The sequence below is a fragment of the Meriones unguiculatus genome, chromosome 2 (assembly GCF_030254825.1).
Source record: "Meriones unguiculatus strain TT.TT164.6M chromosome 2, Bangor_MerUng_6.1, whole genome shotgun sequence".
In the NCBI taxonomy this organism is placed as follows: domain Eukaryota; kingdom Metazoa; phylum Chordata; class Mammalia; order Rodentia; family Muridae; genus Meriones; species Meriones unguiculatus.
In genome coordinates this window covers 165300478-165323037 of record NC_083350.1, presented here as the reverse complement: position 1 = coordinate 165323037, position 22560 = coordinate 165300478, and the positions used below count along the sequence as shown (strand labels likewise).

Genomic DNA, 22560 nt, shown 5'->3' with positions numbered 1-22560 from the left:
CTGGGACTTGAAAACCTTCATTAAAGCAGCAAAGCAAACGTCTACCTGCTGATTGAAGGCTGTGTTTCCACCCGGCATGGGGAGGCTGGAAGGGGCGACCTGTAGCAGATCCAGGGGAGAGCCTGGGTTTGCGATCTTATTTTCATTTGTGGAATAATTCCACACCAAGGCACTTGGGCAACACAGAGTGACAGTCTAGAAATAAAGCAGATAATAGTCCAGACATTTAGAGGAAGGAGAAAAGTACTGACAGCAACTTCAATAAAAATGACACTTTCCTATACATTAACCAGGTTATTTTTTAAATGTGAATGTCCTTTCCCATTCTTAGCTACCCAAATGGTAAGACAAAACTTAAGAGTTATCATCACAGCTACTGAGAAATAAAGTGTAACTTTTTGGATAGTATTGCAACACAGGACATGTGGGAAGCTGAATAAAATATAATATTTGTCACTTCAAATAATGTTTTATAGTTAAACGAGAAGAAATACAATTAGGATATCAAGTACTAAGGTCATAACTTTAAAAACTATTTATTTATTAAATAGTGAGGCTTCAAGCTTCGTAAATGCTAACAGATGGATAATCCACATATTTGTATAAAAGTCTAAACAACAAATATTTTCAGCTTTGTAGGCCACCTACAGTTTCTGTCACACATTCTATCGTTGTTTCAGTTACACAATAACAATGTGACGTCTGTTCTTGGATCATACGCTAGATTTGGTCTGGAGAATATAACTCACCCACCTCTATCCTAAACTTTCACGGACACTTTTTTTTAAACTCGCCAGCATGTACGAAGCATTTTCCACAATCTCCACAGGTCAGGTTATCCTTATCTCAAAATTGCCAATCAACCGCTCAGTCCATCAATCAGTGATAGCTGCTGTATCTCAAGTTTGGCTCCGAGAAATTAGTGACTTAATATGTCGCTATCTAACACTGCATAAAACCAAACTTACTCCACTACTTAACACGTTTCCAAAAGAAACTGTGACGGCAGTTTTGTTACTCTTGTTGGTCTGTTTCTAGACTACAATTTCCTGTTTTTCTCTTTCTACACGGAATATACAAACCTCATACTCTCTCTGATGGACTCCCCTCATTACCTCTCGGCCACACAATCCCTTCCGGTCAGCAAGGCATTTCTCACCACAAGCTCTTGGATAGTCCCAACCCACCTCAGCGTCTGAACCATCCAACAGGCCTGTGGAACTCCAATACCACCCAACTGACCAGTGCTCTGCCCTCACCTTCAGAACTAGGCATGCAACCACTTAGAGGGTCTATGAGGAAAAAAATTCCATGCTAGTCCCTCTCTGTCAGGAACACTCTTTCCACTGAAACTACAAAACAACTACCTGGCATCCTTTGGTATTTATGAGGTACCAGCTCCAAGGCTCCTCTCAGAAATCAAAGACCACAGATGCTCAGTCTCCTACCTAAAACAGCATAGTATTTATATACACCCTGTGTGATCCCCCTGCAAGCTTCAAATCATCTCTACAGCTCATAAATGGCATGTGAGTAGCTGTCACACCATGTGATTTTGGAAATGAGATGAAAATGTCTGTGTGTGCTTAGCATAGACAGCTTTTTTTTTTTTCCAAGTTTTCTCAGCCTACTGGTAGCTGACCCTTCTGGTTTGAACTCGAGGATACAGAAGGGTCCAAACACTCCCAAACTGACTTACCTACATGCTTCCAAATGTATTTCTTTGCCTCATTGACCTCTTCCTGAGCTCTCCTCTCTCACAAACCTTCCCTATTCTCTGGATAAAACAATTAACTGACAACTGACAGTGTCACTTCCTGGATACCAAACCATCCAAGGGCACTTTAGCCCAAGGCCCCCGTGGGCCTTCCACTCACTTACCCCACTAGACTGCACACAGAATAACTACCAAGTCCTCTGGCCCTTTTTCTGTGCTAGTCCCTCTCTGCCAGGGACACTTTTTCCACCGAAACTACAAAACAACTACCAAATTTGCCTAGAAAAAAGACAAACCTGGCTACCTGGCAAAGCTGAATAAAAGTTCCCTTTTTAACCATCATAGCCCCTTGCGCAATCCTCCATTAACACTTAGCATATGATACCCAAACTGAATCTGAAAGTCTTTATCAGGACAGTGAGCTCTACTATCTTAGGGACCATGTCTTCCAGGATTCCCTGATTCCAGAGCCCCTTGTTGAAAAGCAAGACACACTAAGAATTCAAGAAACAGAAACTGAACACTGACATGGCAGGTATGGGAAAGAACTGCCCTTATGCCTGACTGAAGGACCCAGGGACAGCACACTGCTCTGCTCAAGTAGAGGGCAAGCAACATTGCCTGACTCTAAAGAAACACGGAGGCATCAGGCTCAAGATACCAACTGCAGACACAAAGAATGCTCCCCAGAGAAGCTATCTCAACTGAACTATGGGTTCTCCTTGAAGGATACACACCTGAACTGCTTAACCATACTAAAAAGGTGACAAATAGCCAGACATGGTAGCACTCACTTGGAGTCACAGCATTCAGGAGACTAAGGCTGGAGGACTCTCAAAGTTCTAGCCTAATATCGGCTACAAGGTGAGACCCTGTCTCTAAGTCAACAAAAACACCAGAACGGCAATCACAATAGTTTCCTTCTTCATAGACACAACAAACCGCTCAGGGTGAACTAACACAGTGTGTGATACATCATAAATTTCTATTTTAAGTTACCAGGTCCTTCCCACAGTGAATTTTAATAAAATAATACGGACCATTATGGACTTACCTGCAACATACAACTAAGTCCATAAACCAAGGGTCCATGCTGTGCACAGGAAAGGAAATCTGAGAAGGCCAGCTGCACAGGGCTCATCCCAGGGCCAGGAGCACCAGGACTGGAGGTCCCAATACTCGTGTTGTTTGCTCCAATTATCATGTGGGGTGAGTGAGCGGCAAGGAGGTTGGGGCTATCACTCAGTAGCAGGGAAAGACGCCGGGCACAAAAGTACGCTAGACGACGAGACAGGTAGGCTGACTGAACAAACTCATCCGAGTACTGAGAAGCAGAAGGACAGCGGGAGTCAGTCATGTCTTACGCCTCGAAACAACTATTACAATATTACTTTCCTTCACCAGAAAAAAAAAAAAAAGAAGAAGTCCTATGTACAATATAGACCAATGTTACCCAATAGTAACATAAAGCGAGCTGCGCAGTCTTGAGTTTTCTATAAGCATTAAGAAAATAAAGCAGGGATTCCAGAAGCAGTTCAGCCGTTACAGAACGCACAGTGTGCGGTTCTTGGCACCCCCACATCAGAGAGCTCACAACGACTTCTAACACCAGATCCAAGGGATCAAGGCCCTCTGTCCTCGATAGGCACCTGCGTGCATGTGGTGCACAGAAGTTCACGCAGGCACACACATATACACAGGAGTAAAAACAAATCTTTAAAAGGGGGAAATAAAAGTTAGAAAGAATAAGACATTTGTGTTTAACACAATGTTTTCAGATAGTATCACTTCAACAAGTAATTCATGTAAAAGTATCCCGAGTACACATTCTTACATACAGTCTGAAATCTGGCGTGCATTTTATACTTACGGTGTATCTCAGTTCATGGTAGCCACTTTGCAAGTGGTCAAACACCCATCTGGCAAGGGGCTAAATAAGTAGTGTAAACACGGGCTATCCCAAGGGATACCTTAGAGGGGAAACACAGCATCCCCATATGTGTGACTTCAGGGGCAGGTATAAGTGACACAGAGAAAGGCAACCCAACGATGCACTTTCAACTCATCTGAATTATCAAAACATCTATATCTTACTTTTCTAAAAAAAAAAAATTAACCTCATTCAGATAACCTATATTTAATAGATTATTTGACAAATTGGTCTTAGCCCAATGTACTTAAAAGCTCTCATAAGAATGCGGGTAATGCTGTTCTCTATCCCACAGTACCTGGAAACAGAGCCAGCACTTAGAGGCTGCACTGTGCCGATAGAAGAGAAAACCACCCTGTGGTGAAATTATATTTGGGTTAAAAAAAAAAAAAAAAACACAACAACAACAGTGGACCAGCAATACAAATATTTCACAGTATTTGGAACATTTTTCTTTCCCTTTTAAAAGAAATTATTTCCCCCTTTCCCACCCCTCCTTCCCTAGTCATTTTTATCACTCATGTCTCACCACAAAGCTGACTGGGTGGAGGGCAGTGTGCCGTACCTGCAGCATCAGTGGCAAAAGGAGCTTAAGAAGGCTGTCATCCACAGGTCTGATCTTTTCCAAGACGTCCAGGATCCACGACAAATACTCGTGTTTTTCTAACATTCCTTCCTTAAATGAAGAAAAATTAGACTACTGATGTCACAACCCAAGAGGTTTGTTTGTTTGTTTGTTTTAGATACGCTAAAATGTAATTTCAACCCTGTGTTATTGCTGCACCAGGAAGGTCTTGCCAAACAAAATAAAAGGCCTAGAGAGTTTTGGGAACGACAAGGGCTGTGTGTGGTCTGAGGTTTTATTTTTGTTTCTGTTAACCTGCTGCATTCTAAACTGAGTTCTTAAAAATGCTAACAGATACTCAAAAGCCATCCCAGGCTAGGCATGACGCACCCTCACCAAGATATTAGGAGCATGAACTGATTTTCAGGGAGGAAATGGGGCTCATGGTGATGACTCTGTGCAAAGACTGCTCATACCAGCGTCTCGAAGGTCTGAAAACTCCCACCATACTCTGGCCCAGATTAATTCTTAAATGACTCTCAGATTTGCCTACCTATAGATGTACAATTCGAAATATTGATTTATGACCCATTACAAAGAAGATGCACTTTTAATTAAACTATTGAATTAAAATGTAGAAAACAATTCTATACAACCATGCTGAAAAGTAACTACATCTCCACACACTTACAGAATATCCCACGGGAGTGACATGATCTTTTCCCTTAACTTTCTTCTTCTTCTGACCCAAGCCATTTGATAAGTGGTCTGCGACTGAGCTCCATCTCTAAAGAAACCACTATGCCTGATATAAGCACCCTTTGTCAACTGCCTTCACACACACATACACATGCACAAGTACATGGCTGCATGTACACACACGCGCGCGCACACACACACACACACAGAGACAGGCACAAATATATTTATATGATTGTCTAGGCACATGCACTTAATGCCATGGTGTCGTCTTTGTGGGGAGTGTCATGGTAGGCCTTTTGGAGCCCCATAGGGAATGGCGAGTGAGGCGTCAGTGACTCCTACAGTTCCTTGAAAGGTCCTGATCCACTAGAGACTCCTAGCTCACTAGTGAAGTCCCAAAATGGATCCCAGGCTAGGACAGTGACTGCTTCCCCCTTCTTCACCGAAGTCTCCTAAGGTGTCCCTACTTGCCCCCCATTTCCATACAGTTGTACCACCTGATTGATGGTTACTGGTCCTTGAGGCTAGCATGGGATGGTCTGATTGGCCTTGCAATCATATAAAAGCCTTTACACTGGACAATAAAGATAGATCTCCATCTTTGGGTCTGGTCTCCAGAGTCTGATTCAGGGATTCTGTGTGGGCTCTATAGCCACTCACCCTCGTCCCCAGGGTCCCGATCCCCACAAGTCTTGCGTTATGATTCACAGAATGAAAAACTCTTCAAATTAGGAAACAAGTCCAGTTTTAGGCAAATCATATGCAGTATTTAAAATCTTAAAGACACTTACATAAACTTTACATTAATGAGTAATGATGTAATTTTACAAGGTAAAATTAATTTTAAAAAGGAATCCTAGGGCTGGGGAGACAGGTCACAGAGAAAATGTTTGCCATGCAAGTGTAAGGGCCCGAGTTCAATTCCCAGTACCCACATAAAACATTTAATAATTAAAAAAAAATAAACAGGGTAGCATGCCTTTGCAGCCCCAGAGCAAAGAAATAGGTAAAGGCAGAACCCTGGAGCTCATTAGTAGCCAGCCTAGACTAAACCTAAAGTCCCAGTGGTAGACCTTGTTTCAAACCCAAAATGGACAGCTCCTGACAATGCATTAATTCTTAAGGTTGACCTTTGGCCTCCAGGCATCCATGCAGACAGAGCAAGCAATAGCACATGTGTGTATATGTATTATATATATACACACACAAACACACAAATAACTAAAACAAAACTTTTAGTGCTTACATATTCCTATTCTTATTTTCTGCGTAAGTGTGTTTGCACGGGTATATGCCAGGGTACCTTACATCGCAGAACAAAGTAAATTAAATTATTAAAAGAAAACTTTTAAAAGTTGACATCAACTGTCATTATTTTAATACCTGTTTTTTATTTAAAAAAAAAAAAACAAAAACATCCTGGCTGGCAAGATACATCAGCGTTAGTGAAGACCTATGCCACCAAGCCAGAAGACCTGAGCGCAATCCCTGGAACCAACACAGTCGGAAGAAAATCCCACAGGTTATGCTCTGACCTGCACACACATGCCAGGACACACATGTACGCACACTCAAACACACATGTATTCACACACAGACACACACGCACACTGGATTTAATAAATGTTGCTGCTATACTATATCATCTTTCTAAAGCTCTAAGCATGCTGGGAAAACACACTTCTGAGATGTAAACTACATGATCAGTGCAGAGCTGGCTGTGAAGCAGCTCAGCACAAACAGAGCTGGGGTTTGTAACAGCTGTCTTTATTCACTTAAAAACTATGCTACTTCCCAAAAGAACCACAAGGCCATTTGTTTGTTTGTTTTATGTTTGAGCTGTTTCTACAACTCACTCCCTAATTAAACTTACTTACTAATTAAAGTTCTAAATGGAACATTTAAAAAGCACATATTTCTTTCCTCTTTGATTAACAAAATGGATAATGAAAATCTGGGCTAATAACAGGATTTTAGCTGAATATACCTTGTCAAGAATTTTAAAAAACTTTAAAAAGGCAAATAACAATGCAACTAATCCCTACTGGTCAATAAGGATTCCAGCAGCTTGTCTGAGTGAGAATTCAGTAGGTCCTGGTTGCCCTTAATTTTCCCCTTTAATTTTGACTTCAAGATACAACTGAGGTAAATGAAGATGACCTTTATATGGAATAATTTGGTGGCAGAGGCGATCCGATGAGCTAAGAAGCATCAGTCAGTACAAAGGTATTTCTAAATGAATATAGAATTTAGGAGCACGATACTTAATAGCACATTCACAAAGTAATTAATGGCGCTGAAGTACCTGAGGCCACAAACAACTGCGGATGAATGTAATAAACTCTCATCACAGAGCACACATGTTACTTACCTTGAATGCACTGTAAGCGATGTACCTGGCACTGTAGTGCATGCCTGTGACCCCAGTACTTGGGAGGCAGAGAAAGCCACATGGTCTACATAAAGTGAGTTCAAGACCAGCAAGAACTTGCCCCAAAAATGTCATTTACATACAAAGAAATGTCAAACTTCTTTCCATGAATGCATCAATTATAAGTGTATATATAAAGATATATTATTTAGGCCCAGGAAAGATAACTATAGACATTGGCCAGCATGGTTTTCTTGGTCAACCGCAGACCATATACAACAGGCATATACTGCGTCGTTAGTCGAATCATGTAGCAGGCTATACCATCTGCATTTATACATTAAGTATACTCTGTGATGTTTGCAGGATGATACACTCACCTGGCAACCCATCTCTCAGCATGCACCCCTGTTGGCTGAGCATCACGTGTTCTTTTGGAAGGTGTTCTTTTCGTGCATGTTATGATTAGATTACCTGAAACATGTGAAATGCCAGCTTCTCGTTGTACTCCCACTGCTTCATGGCTTGCTCAACCTCTGGTGGCACAGGGACAGGACCATCGCCTGTACTGGAGGCCATGTGGTAAAAGTCAGAGATTTTGACCAACTGCTCTCTGAGGTATCTGGTAGATATCTGTGTCCACTCTGCATTAAAAGAGAGAGAGAGAGAGAGAGTTCTAATTGCAGACACAGCTGTAAGAATTCACTCCCCCTCCTATTATCCTGAAGAGACATTTTCAAATCTAACATTTGTTGCATAAAAATGGCTTTTGCATGTGCAGCCATTACTCAAAAAGCCTGCCCAGAGCCTGGCCAGATCTCAGGAGGACTAAGCCATCCTACTCCTGTGCTTCTGTGACCCTAAAAGATACCAGTACATGAATTTTATTGTGTGTGATAAATGACAGTATCACAAATCCATGGAAGGGTCATTGGAGAAGGAGGAGACAAGAAGAAAAGGGGAGGAAAGGGAAGGGGAAAGAAGGAGGAGGGGAGAAGGGAGGGGAGGGATGTGCACACACACGAGCATGTGTGACCCTGACAAAACCATCTGTACCTCAGTTGTTTTGCTTTCTTCAACGAGCACTGATAGCCCAGAATGCAGAAAGTCAGGCTGAGTGAGAGGCATTAAAAGCTAAGAAATAAAAAGGAGGTAGAAAAAATAGACCAGAAAATGGGACAGGGGGCTGGGGAGATGGCTCAGCTATGCTAGTGTGAGGACTTGAGTCTGAACCCCCAAACCTACATCTATCCAGGTAGACAGCACATGTTTGAAATCTCCAGTGCTCTTATGGGAAGACAGGAGGCAGAATCAGGAGGATCCCTGAAAGCTTATGGGACAGGGAGCCTGGTGGGAGCACCTCAGCTTAACTGCAAACAAGGAAGCCTTCCCTCAGACAAGGTGGAAGAAGAACCAAAAACTAAGGCTGTCCTTTGACCTCCATATTGGTGCAATCCTCTCTCCCTGCCCTTCCCTCCTTCCTCTCTTCTTCCCTCCTCCCCCCTCCCTCTCTCTCTCTCTCTCATACACACACACACACACACACACACACACACACACACACACACACATACACACAATTACTAAAATTATTTTAAAATGACTACCACTGGGGCACAAATTAAACTGTTGCCTCTGGCAACCAAATAGGATATGATACTAACTTTAGCCCATTCTGTGGGCAAAAATGTAGTAACTGCACGCTTGTAGCCAAGTTTCCCCCAAGGACTTAGGAAAGCAACATTTTCTAAGAGGCCATTTCAAGGAAACGGCTCCACACAATGTTTTGCCATCACTTGGTTCTCCCACCCTCTCAGAAGGGAGAAGCAGAAACGACTGTCTGACAGTAACTGAGCACTTTCCCTTTATCAGTCAACCACACCCAGTGATAACCACGGTTAACTGTTAGTTTAATCACTGGTTCCAACTACGTCTTGTAAATTAAAACTCAGTCTGTTGTGGTAGTGAAAGTCTATAATCCCACCATTAGGAGGTGGAGGCAAGAGGAACTGGAGGTTATTCTTGCCTACCTAGTAAGCATAAGGCCAGCCTGGGCTACATGAAATCCTATGTGAAAAAAAATAAAGTGACATAAACAAATAAAACATAAGTGCACACCAAAGCTGTTAGACTCCGGTGATAAAGCAGTGCAAAGGCATGATCAGACACTAATTACACTGATGCTCTGTTTGAGTTAAACATTTTCTTCCCCAAAAGCGCCACTGGTTACAAGATATTATCAGCAAAACCGATCAACTGAAACTAAAACCAAGACATTCCACTATGAATGCCATCATTTCCTTGTCCCCTTGTGACATGGACTGATGGTCTCATGACTCTTGTTCTATCAGAACATCAACCATCTGCTGAGACAAGCAGAGCTTACCTATAATAAGCAAACACAGAAACAATGATACAGACCCTGAGCTCTGTGCAGCAAACCTTGAGAGTAACTTGCCCGCAGTAAGATACTGCTAACAAACCCATGGCAGAACTAAAAATAACACAAATCTGTTCATTCCTACTTTGTCTAAGGCATTATCTTCATTTTTTTTAAATATACAAGTTTACAATAGGAACCCTGTAATACACATACAAACTACAGAAGAAAGCGCACAATATCCCACTTAATCCCATCATCTATGATCACCACTTGAATATGAAGTTGTCCACATTATCCACAGGAAAGTGGGGCTTGCCCTTCCACCACGCATAGACACCAAGTGCACAGGTGCCCCAGGTCCTATGTGAAACCGCATGGTCTGGGCTGGCGGCTCAGCCAGTAAGGCACTTACCAACCAAGGGCGAGGGCAGAGTTCTGTCCTCAGAATGCAAGTAAATGTCAGGCAGTCAGGGAGGCAGAACTGTAACCCCAGTGCAAGGGAGGCAGACACAGACCCACAGTAATCAGTGAGCTCTGCTCAATAGGTAAGGTGGAGAGAAAGCAAAAAAACACCCAATGCCAGCCTTGGGCCTCCACACGCATGCACGCACAAACACGTGTACCCACGTGTACCCATGTGTCATACACACAGGCACAACACACACATGGAAAAATAAGTAAGAAAGCAGCATGTGCACAAAACCATGGCATATCCTCTTCATACTCTACATCTTTCCTACATTTATTACATAAAATACAATGTAAATGTTACACAAGTACATGTTATACTACTGTGTGCATAAGGACAAGTCCAAAAGTCTATACATGTTCAGGGCAGCTGTAATTTTTTTCAAGTATTTTCCATCCGTGGATGGCTTAATCTGCAGTCAAAACCCATCTATGGATAGACTGGCTGGAAAGAGGGCTCATTGGGCAGTACTGGCTGCACAGTTATCCTCGTGAGTTCAAATCCCCAGCACTCAGGTAAAAAGCCAGGCTTGTGACCTGAGGGGGAAGAGGCGGGTGCGATGGTAGAAGCCTCAGGACTTGCCGGCTGCTGGTCTGGCTACATATTCACTAAAATAGGATTATGGTAGAAAATGGTAGAGGAAGACACCCTTTTAAGAAACTGAATCTTTTTATAAGAATATGCATATCTTTTCTTTCTTTCATCGCTGAACATACGACTTTGCAACCTGAACTCCCTTTAGGAATTAATAAATACAGCCCTCTCAACACTTCAACATCAGACATGGAATCATAATGTGACTAAGATGATCCAGCGATCTGTGGCAAAATAACAAAAGATTAAGAATTAGGATCCACATAAAACCATCATTAAGACCTGAACACAGATGGGGAGGGAGAGACGGCTCAGTGATTTAGAGCACTGGTTGTTCTTGAAGAGGACTGAGGTTTGAGTCCCTGCACCCATGAGTAGGCTTAAGAGGCTCTGGCGGGTTCAGGTGAAAGACAGAAAATAAAGGTTGTAGGGAAGATTGGCTAGAGAGAATCACAGTCGAAATTTAGAGAAATGTGACCAAAGAAGGTTCTAAAAGTGGAGAGTCCTTCCCAGTTCAAGTAACCCAGACAACACGGCCACACCCGTACTCTCACACTGAAGTCTGCAAAGCTAGAGTGCTCGAATTGTGGACAAGAACGCTAATCGGCATGCTGCTGGGTCAAGAACGAAAAGAACAAGGTTGTTGCTGGGTTTCATCAGTGCTCTTCCTCGTACTCCAGGACCCCAGAAGCACAAGGCCATCTTCGCTAATGCCATACCCAAAGAACGGAAAGAAGGCTGGCCCAGAGGGGTGCAGAAGTCACAGAGTCTGCCTGCCCCCACACTGCACGGATGCAAGAGCCGTGAGACTGTGAGAGATGTAAGGCTAAGCGACCAGTAGTAAAAACCAAATATGACACACAGCCACTCTATTCATCAGACACCCGAATTTATAAGCACACAGTGTTAATAGATGACGCTCCGTGAGAGGAACGGGGAGCTGGGTACCAAGCAGAAGAGAGAGGAGCAACCATCCTGGTAGTAAACACAGCATGCCAAAGGCGAAGAGGCCTGGTGGTGTGACATTATCAGAGACATGTTGGCACTAGAAGGCACTAGATGGTTATCTACAGTCGGAACCCCTGATCTACCACTCACTGGTTATGAAAGATGCAGCAAAGTCCTGAACCTTGGCTAACTCTCAATTTCCTCTTCTGCAAAATAAAGATTAATAATTAATACCTCTATCACTGTAAAGACGAGACATTAGCACAATGAGTGCGATGGAAAAACTGATTGGTAAGTGCACGAACGACTCTAGAAAGGGACAGTGGACACTAGCTGCCAGCAGACAGCAGGTGCTGCTTCTGTCCTCGGCTCCCGTCTGGAGTGAGGAGATGTGTGCTGATGCTCCTTAGGTAAACTTAGTCACAAAAAAACACAGCACCATAAGTAGGAACACACAAACATCACTGGGCTAACTTTATAAACAGGGTACTTGTATATATAGCATATGAATTATATGAGTTATATAAACACTTAATTTCAAGTATGAAATTATCTACATTTCACAAGGTAAAAGAAATTCCATGATTCACAGAATAGAGGGCAGTTGAGGGAGATGAGAGGAAGAAACCAGAGTGGCCATAGGTTTATGGTTAAAGCTGGATAGATGGCAAAGGGGCTTACACTCTCCTACATTCTTTTCTTTTTTCCTTTTAATATCCACGACAGAATAATTTTTAAAGTTATAATTTCCCAAAATCCACATCTGGCTGGTGCTTACTTGTGGGATCAAAAAGTGGTTGCCAGTGTGTTGACCAGCAGTCCGGATCGCAGCTACCACCCCAGTATGATATGAGACCAAGAGAGCCAAAGCCCTGGCTAGGCTACTGTGTTCTGCTGAACTATCAGTAAACATGCCCCTCGGGCTGGAGAGGGAATCAAAGAGAGCACAGAGAGTGTGGGAGTGTGAAAGAAGCCACTGTACACTGCAGACACACTACAGAGCAATGTTCCTGGACACATTAATCCTTTTAAAACACTTGCCTGTGGCTGGGAAGATGTTTGGCAGGCGAGAGCACTTGCTGCCCTCCCAAGGACCTGAGTTCAGCTCCAAGCTCACACCTCAGACAGCCCACAACCATCTAAGACTCCAGCTGCAAGGGAGCCAATGACCCTCCATAGTTACCCCCACACATGTTACAAACACATGGACAGAAGGACAATAAATTAATAATAATAATAAATCTTTAAATGTCTCCTCTGTCCTGGATGTGAGTTAGCAGTAGAGAGTTCATATGTGCCAAAAAAGTAAATAAATTATCAAATAATTATCTAGTTTTTTTTCAGCATACAGGATTCTCCTGTATTATTTTTAAACTGGCTTTATTTTCCAGAGACACTGCATATTATACAAACTTCTGCTGCTGTGAAATTAAAAAATATATATAGTCTAGAACAAAACAAATAAAATATGTCTAAAATTAAAGCCATTGGTATTTAGAAACAAACATTTTCTACTACAGGCTGGAAGTTCTGCTGGGAGCTTCTGAGAGAATTAAGAGAGAAACCACCTGACACACGTCATTCCTGAGGTCCAAAGAGACACAGGAATACAGAGAGACCAGAATGCTCTGGTATACTGGGACTCGGGAGAGGAGCAGAAAGGTGGCATTCTTCACTTCTAGAGGGAAGGCTCAAATGAGTTTCACGGGCCGAAGCAGCTTTGCACTGTTTCTGGTGATGCTGATAATGGAAGCGGAAGTCTCCAGAAGCTAGAGGTTCCCAAATGAGTGTGGAATGAACACCAGAGGGCACCAGAGAAACACGTATCCGTTTCCCAGAATCTTCTCAACCAGCAACTCAGACCCTGTTTTAGGGGAGTATATCCTTTTACCACAAATGATTAAAAGGCACTGAAGAATTCTTGTCAAAGGAATATGAGGATCAGATTTGTAAATGAAGGCTAACTCTCAGGAAGCTGTATAAACAAAGTGAGTGGGGCTACCAAGTTCAGTAGGGACATGACCCTGGCAGGAACAAAGAGGAGAGGTGGCAATGGCATTCTTGCCAGGGAAAACAGTAGCCAGCCTGATGACAAAGGTGAAGGAAAGGGCTGGTAGATTAGAGAGCTTTCGGGATCCAGAGTGGACTGCCTTCAGAGATAATAGTGCTACTATGTGGAACACACAAAAAAAAAACTTAAAGGTAGAAGGCTGGATTAAGCTTTGCTACACTAATTTCTTGCTTTAATTACACTTTTAATTTTGGGAGCATTACAGACATGCAGATTTCTGTAGACACCTCAGTGGCCAATGACCTTTGCCTTGGCATGGTATGATATCCGCAGTATGGAAAAACAGGGCATATTTACAAAGAGTGAGCTGATTCTTTTAATTAACCCCTTAGGACAAGTTTCCTCTGCCTTGGGACCAGGCCCAGGAGAGAAAGCTTCCAGCAAGACAACAGACTTGTCTGCCAGCTAACGCTTTCACTTCCCTGTGCCCACAGCACACTGCGCCCTCCCCACAGCAGGCTTGTGGACCTGTGCCCCAGGTGGGAGAAGAGACCTGAGGAATGAAGGGAGAGCGGCCCCCTGAGGATCTTGGTGGCAGAAGAAGAGACGACGGGGGAGGGCGGCTGGACAGGGACAGCCGCTGCCAGCTCCCCGGCAAAGCAGCAAACCTGAGTGTATTCTTACACTCCCAGCTCTGTTACAGCTGGTAGGAAAAGCCTCAATCCCTTGTATAACAAAACCAAAAGTCCACTTTCCCCTTTCCTTCCCCGTGAAAGGAAATTCATGCTGTGATCATGGTGCTCATGGTAGTTTGAGAAAACTTTCAACAATAAAAATGACTCAGTGTTTCTCTCACACACAGTCCTATGTACATACACGCATGCACATGCACACATGCACACACACACACACACACACACACACACACACACACACACAGGTGAGGAGCTGCTCTAAAGCTTCCACTTGTAAACCAACCCATTCAGCTAAAAGCCTTTTGTGAAGACAAAACATGAGACAGTTTATCACCAGGTGACCCTACAATATAACTCTAGACCCAGAAGCCATTTAACACAGTAGCTTCCGCATTCTACAGAAGAGCCAGACCACAGTCCTCAGGCCTGACACCGACAGCCCCACATGCCCCACACTTTGTTTTTCTAAAGATGAGATGCTGAACCTCACTCGCTCCCGTAATTATGGTCTATGCACTTTACCTGCATCACAGTCTACCTGATGACCCAACGACTATTAACTGCTCTCTACACAAATGCTCTGTGCAGTCTGGACTCCAGTGCAGCAGAGCTGACTCCTCCGGCTTTAGAAAAGTTCACTGAAGACAATTTGCTTTGAAGGCTACACATACTTTATGTAAAATGACTCTAAAACTGAAGCCCCTTCCTAGTTTTTTTATTTTATTTTTTTTATTTTTAAGGAGTTTTCTAACTATCCTAGAATTAACATTTCAAACTACAGAAAGATCCAGCTCTTTGAAATAAGTCATGAAAAGGTTAACAGCTTACAGCTTTTTAAAGGACCAAGGCCACTATATGTACACCATGCACCTGTGGAACAAACACCGAGGCCTGTGAAGACCATTTTAAAATATGGTGAAATACATCTCAGAGGACATCCAAGAAATTGGAATATTATGAACTATCTGAAGAGAAGGACGGGAGACAGTAGGAAAAAAACAAAACAATAACAACAAAACATCATTAGCCCACCTTGAGCATTCTGTGCTTTTTGACATGTATGTATTTATCTATTTAACATGCACATATACGGCAAGTGTGGGGTGGATTTTAAGTTTCCTGGTTTGTGTTCTAACTAATACACCTGCAAGACAGAAGAAAACTCCCAGGTAACCCTTCATCCCGCATCCCAGGACATCTCTCCCAGCCTCAGGCAGCTAACCCTGCCTTTCTGTGAGGGGCAAGGAGATACTGGGCTTCCAACAGGCTGTGCACAGTGAAGAAGCAGAAATGGGACCAGATGTAGTGTTGAATGACAACTCTCAAAGTTGCCGTCAATGTTCCCTGCTCCTAGGGGCATTTATTGGTGCTTAGGGGCTCAGCACTTGGATTAGATATCCTACCACTGGATTATCCCTACAGAAAACTGATATTCTCTCTCTCTCTCTCTCTCTCTCTCTCTCTCTCTCTCTCTCTCTCTCTCTCTCTCTCTCTCTCTCAGTAGCCACTAACAGTGTCTAGGTATTCAGCCAAAGATAGTTCTCCCTTCCATGTTGGCATGTCAACTATTGTTTAAGCAACCTTTTGTTACTTGTTTGTTTGAAATTTTATAGGTGCAGCTTCCCTGTCGTTGACAGAAGATGCCATCTCACAGCACATTTTCTGGTCCTCTGGCTCTTACAACCTTTCTGACCCCTCTTCCACGATGTTCACTGACCCTTGGGCATAAAAGCTGTGTTGTTGACATATTAATTGGTGTTAGATCCCCTACAGTCTGTCACTTTCTGCCTTTTGAGCAGTTGTAGATTTCTATAATACTCTCCATCTGCTGTACAAAAAAAAAAAAGAAAATTCTTTGATGAGGGTTAGGAGCTACACTCGCCTGTGAGTATAAAGATAACGACTTAGAATGCAGGTAGGAATCATATGAAAGTGATGGTAGGAGATTCTCCTCTATAGCTCATGACCTCACAAGCCATGGGGAGCTGGCTAGGTTTATAGTACTGTGTGAATTCTCCCCCATTGAGAGGGCCTTAAGTCCAATTAGATTGCTATTGGTTACTCTCAGGATATAAGTGACACTATTACACCCTTGGGGCTATCCTGTCTTGCTGGTCCTCATTGTGGTTTGTATACTTTACAGCTAGACAGGAGTGCTGATTGTGTTTTCTCCCTTGGCAGCTTGCACAGTTCCTATGAATACTGCGAAAGATAATCTTGGGGAAGGAAGCTTTCAGATCAAGTCCCGCTAAATTCTTCCAAGTTCTTTGTCTGATGTATGTGGTGTCTTCAGTAATAGGGTCTTACCTTAAAAGTATAGGAAGCAACGAAGGGCAGCAGCAACACCCTGATTTGTTTTGGGAGTCTCTTGGACTCCCCTGACAAACACCTTGAATGGAGATTTCCCACATCTGGCCCCACAGTTTTTGTTTGACAGTCTGTGGTTCTTGGGGAAAAATTTTGTTTTCAAAGCAAAAAGAGGACTGCCCGTATGCAACTTATCCTTCTTTTGGAGATGCAAATTTGTTTTTCAGTTTAATATATGGTAAATATGTATGTATATTAAAGAAATGTTTAAAGATACATCTATGCTCCTGTCCTGTTCCCTATCTTTCTGCTTCTGGGTTACCTCACTCAAGATGATCTTTTCTAGTTCCCAACATTTGCCTGCAAATTTCATGATTTCCTTGTTTTTAACAACTGAGTAGTATTCCACTGTGTAAATGTACCACAATTTCTGTATCCATTCCTCCACTGAGGGACATCTAGGTTGGTGCCAGCTTCTGGCTATTACAAATAAAGCTGCTACAAACATGGTTGAACAAATGTCCTTGTTATATTGTTGAGCATATTTTGGCTATATGCCTAGGAGTGGTATAGCTGCATCTTGAGGTAACACTATTCCTAATTTTGAAAGACTCTACTGATTGAGGTATCAAAGCAGAGGCTGTTACTCATAGCCAAACTTTGGGCAGAGTGCAGGGAATCTTATGAAGGAAGGGAAGACAGAAAGACCTGGAGGCCACAGGAGCTCAAAAAGGAGACCAACAGAGCCATAAAAGCTGAGCCCTGAGGCTCCCAACCAAGGACAATACATGGAGAGGACCAAAAACCCTGGCTCAGATGTAGCCCATAGACTCAGTCTCTAAGTAGGGTCCCTAGTTAGGGGAGCAGAGACTTTCTCCAGCATGAACTCAGTGGCAGGCTCTCTGATCAACTTCCCTGGGGGAGCAGCCTTACCAGGCCACAGAGGAAGACAATGCAGCCAGTCCTGATGAGACCTGATAGGCTAGGGTCAGAGAGAAGGAGAGGAGGCCCTCCCCTATCGGTGGACTAGGGGAGGGGCATGGGGGAAAAGAAGGAGGGAGGATAGGTTTGGGAGGAGAGGAGAGAGGGTACCACAGGCAGAATACAAACTGAATAAATTGTAATAAATGATAATTTTAAAAAATAAATAAACCTATGATGTATTATGAAAAAGTACATTTTGACAAGTATGGTATATGTGTTTACTCACTGGAATAATGAGTAAACAATACAAAGAAAGCTGGATATAACACAAACATCTGTTAATGAGTGACTGTCCCAATAAACCATAATAAAACCACATAATGAGAGCCTACAGAGCCACAGACCATCAAATAACCTCCAAGATATGGAATAAACTTTTAGGTAAAGCTGAAAGGGAAAAAAAAAAGATGCATGTATTTGCAAGCTTTTGCAAAATTAAAAATTTGAAGATAGAAACTAGCAAGAAATAGTTAAGGGCAAAGAGAACATAGCAGAATGAATATTCACAAACTTCTGCATATTTGTTAATAGTTATAATTACTAAAATATTATCCATCAGGGGCTGGAGAGATGGCTCAGAGGTTTAGAGCACTGGCTGTTCTTCCAAAGGTCCTGAGTTCAATTCCCAGCAACCACATGGTGGCTCAAAACCATCCACAAGTTCTTGTTCTGGTGTGTGAGCATACATGCAGGCAGAATACTGTATATATAAATAAATCCTTTTTTAATGTTATCCATCATATTACATGTTGAAAAATATTAAATTTAAAGAAATGCAAAATGAAAGAATATATATTAACAACAAAAGAATGAGCAAGATTGCTCAGTGGGTTAAGGAACTTGCCACCCACACTTGGTGAGCTAAATTTGATCCCAGAACCCATGAAAAAGTAGAAGAGAGCTGACTCCACAAAGTTCCTGATTTTTCCACATATATATTTGTGATCAATGAAATCTAAGGAACACTGAAAATATGGAAGCAATCCTAGCTTGAAGCCTGTCTCCAGAATCTATAAAGTTAGTATGTGGTCTCTTCAAAAAAGTCAAACTGGAAGTAAGCTGGTTGGCTAGATAAGAAACCAGACTGTCAACTGTGTGTTTGGCAGGTCTTATTTTTGTAGTCCAAAAGCCTCAGTGACATCACAAATAACTCACCATAAAGGGGGGGGCACTATTTCTCTTTTGTATTTTGGGATGATAAGAGTGCTTCCAACACCATAGGCAACCTCAAAACCTCATGTGGCACAGAAGAAATGACAGTAAACAGCAATGTCTTCGGCAGTTTAACCACAAAGCATTTTAAGAAGCTTCTAATCTACCCCTTTCTCTAAAAAAAGAACCTCATGGATTCGATATGTCATCACTTTTCACCACACCAAACACCCAACAACTTCTATCAGAATTAAAGCTGCTCATGCTGCAAATTACTGCCTCCCTCTCTCGCTCTCTCTCACTCTCTCTCTCTCCTATGGATCTTGGACTTTGCTTTGTCTTTCCTGTCCCCCACAGCAGCAAGTGACAACAGTTCTATCCATGGTCACTACATCCAACACTCTAGCCATTGCCAGCATCCTTTCCCCTAGCAATGCTTGTTGGCTCCAAGAGCCCAGATCCATCCCACCTACATGGCAACAGCAATCACCTCCTCACAGGGATGAAACAAGGCATCTTCCAGTAACTCAGGCTAGGATATTATCTAGTACCACCCACATCAGTATAAACAAATTGCAATAAAACCTACATGGTATAAGTGTAGTATAGAAAATAATCAACTGTGCTAGCTACTATCCTAGCTAGTAATGACAATGCCCTTCATAGCACTTATAGCATATTAACAGCCTATACCTACAGGGTGCCATGGACTGTTCTAAACACTTTAGAGGTATGGACTCATTTCATGAAATATCGATTCATCTCATGCTTAAAGAGTACTGTCAGTCATCCTCATTTTATAGTCAGGAAACCAAAGGACAATGTTGTGACCATAACCGTAATCACAAACCCTCTCACACCTCCCCATCACCCATGAGAGAACACAGTATCCTCTCCAGCAGACAACCCCTCCACAACTGACCCATGTTCAAACTGAGCTGAAGGACAGCAGTTGCACATAAAGCATTCGCTCACCTGTCCCTATGCACCCATCATCCTTCAGTCAGAAGCGTCCTTACCTGATTCACATGCAGCCCACCCTCAACTCTGCCTCCTGGGAAAGCCCCTTCCCTCTAAATTAAACCACTAAGTCACTTCCATGAAGCAACTCAACTTCTGAAGTTCTCTCAGACCTACACCCTCACACTACATTTCATTCCTCCCACTGTTCCGTCTGCCTTCCATGCTTTGGATTGTGTGCACGCATTCTCTCCACCCAAACTGGTCAACACCTACATAGTAATGTCTATATTCTTTTCCTCTGTCCCCACTGACTGGCGGGCGCAGTCTCCAGGAGACTACATGCTGAACACAGGGAGCTTTGGAGACTACTTGTTGAATACTTGAACTGAAGCTCTTTGTCCAGTATTGCCACACCCAGGCCACATCTGTGAAACAAGACTGAAATAGCCTCCTCAAAGTGTTCAAACAATAAATCAGAAAATGGACAAAATAGACACAATCCCCAGCAGCATTCATTAATGAGATGGGGACTTCGGTATAACACAGAAATATCCACAGAGGGCCAACAGTGATAGTGAGGGACTACCCCTGTGGAAATTCAGCCTCAAGACTAATAGCCAAGGGACAGAACACTACCCAGGCTGAAAAACTTTCTCAGCAGGCCCACATTTCTTGAAGCTAGGAAGACTGCTCATTCAGAAAAGTGCTGTTTATGCAAGCATGAGTACCAGAGTTTTTAATTTTTTATTAGTTCTTCTCTCATGTAATACATCCCAACTGCAGCTTCCCCTCATCCACTCCTGCCTCTTCCCCAGATATCTCCCTCTCCCCTGCTACACTCCCTCATGTCTCCCAACCCTGGAAACATCAGGACTCCCATGGACATCAACTGGACACCGTACAACTAGATACAGTAAGACCAGGCACAAACCCTCACATCAAGGCTAGGAGAGGCAACCCAGTAGGAAGAAAGGGGACCCACGAGTAAGCAAAGGAGTCAGAGGCACCTGAGACACACAAGACACCCCCACTCCCCAAACACAAAGCCAACAACCATGACATATATGCAGAGGACCATAATTTTATCCCTCAGAACTCACTCACACACAAAAGAATCTCAGCATAATGGAGTGCACATGCAGGCAGACAGACAGACAGATAGACCTTTGGGGCATACAGGCCAGCCAGCCTTTTATAATCAACAAGCTTCAGTGAAGGAGACTCTGCCTCAACAAATGAACACATAAAAAACAACAGCAACAAAAAGTACATGGCACCTGACCCCAGACACGGACAAGGGCACAAGTACACATGCACACATTACTGTGTTTTAGCTTCTGTTGCTATGATAAAATACTGACCAGAACCAACCTAAAAGAAAATGTTTATTTAACTTTCCAATTATACCACCACTGAGGGAAGCCATGGCAGGAGCTTGGAGACAATAGAAGTGGCTTGCTCCTCTACCTCTCTTCTTCAGTCCAGAGCTGGCGCCAGAGTGGGCCAGGCCCTTCAAAGTCAATTAGCAATTAAGAAAATCCCCACACATGCCAATCTGATGGAAGCAATTCCCAACTAAGGTTCAGTCTTCTCAGGTATGTAAACTTAACAGCCAAGATTCGTCGTTACACTCACACACAAGTACACACACACGCACACACACACACACATCAGCACACAGCCTCAGAACAGTGGGCACTTGTCTCCCTGCTTATGCCAGTTCATACACACACAAGACGCTGTTTGTCCTGATGACAGCAGTGTCTATAACAAACAATGTAGTTGTTACTAGCAAACTCAGCATTATGACAGTGGCTCACGGGGTGGAACTCTGCAGACAAGTGTACTACTTCTACTATTAAGAAAAAAAAAAACCTAGGTTTCCTGCTCATTTTAAATACTACAGTCGTCACTCCGTTTGGGATTCAGCTTTTCATTCATAATTATTAGCTGGTCCATTTAAAGCGCTTTTCTCTGCTAAGATCAAAACATTTAAGACAGCTAAACTTATCAATTCCTTGAAAAACAAAATTGATTCAATTCACAAGATAAGTGAAACCAAACAAAACCCTTCTTACTGCTGACAGAGAGAAAACTGGTTTAATAGCATGGAAGTAAGTATGGGGCTGGTCAAAAACTAAAATCAAACTACTCTAACATGCTGCAACCTATACCAGTGCTGGGCACATACAAAGGATTCCACACTCACTACAGAGATAGCAGCTCATCCCTGTTTATTGTCCCTTTATCCACAAAAGAGAAGGAAAACAGCCTCCATGTCCATCAACAGAAAAATAATGAAAAGATGGCCAATACACAATAGAACTTTACTCAGCAGTTAAAATTATGAATTTTGCAGAGAAATGGGTGGAACCAAAAAGCACATTAAGTGACACAGCCCAGTCTCAGAAAGACTAACACAACACACAACACACACATTCTCTCTCAGACCTGGCCCCTAACTTTTAAAGTGTGTGTGTGTGTGTGTGTGTACAAGGAGTCATACACATAGGCACCAGCTATGAACGTAAGTATTTTTGAACCTGTCGTGGTTCCTGTTGCCAGTAACAAACACCAGGACCAAAAGCAACTTGGGGAGAAACGGATTGCTTCCATCTCAGAGATGACAGCCCACCATGAAGGGGGAGTTCAGGGCATGAACTAGAGGCAGGAACCTAAGCAGAGGCCATGAAGGAGCACGGCTTCTGGCTTGTTCAGCCTGCTTTCCTTACAGGGCAAAACCCACATGGGTCACTGATTCTAAAGATA

General features: G+C 42.9%; 1 protein-coding gene across 7 annotated transcripts in view; it reads right to left on the bottom strand.

The window, feature by feature from the left end:
* The window catches only part of Med12l (mediator complex subunit 12L), a 314509-nt gene that overhangs the window by 252892 nt on the left and 39057 nt on the right, over positions 1-22560 (bottom strand). For all 7 annotated transcript variants that reach the window (XM_060378349.1, XM_060378355.1, XM_060378351.1 and 4 more), the window contains 4 exons: positions 7760-7929; positions 4213-4323; positions 2772-3041; positions 46-195 (listed from right to left, as the gene is read on the bottom strand). In XM_060378349.1, the coding sequence (XP_060234332.1) occupies positions 46-195; positions 2772-3041; positions 4213-4323; positions 7760-7929 (701 nt within the window). The remainder of the gene's footprint in view (positions 1-45; positions 196-2771; positions 3042-4212; positions 4324-7759; positions 7930-22560) is intronic.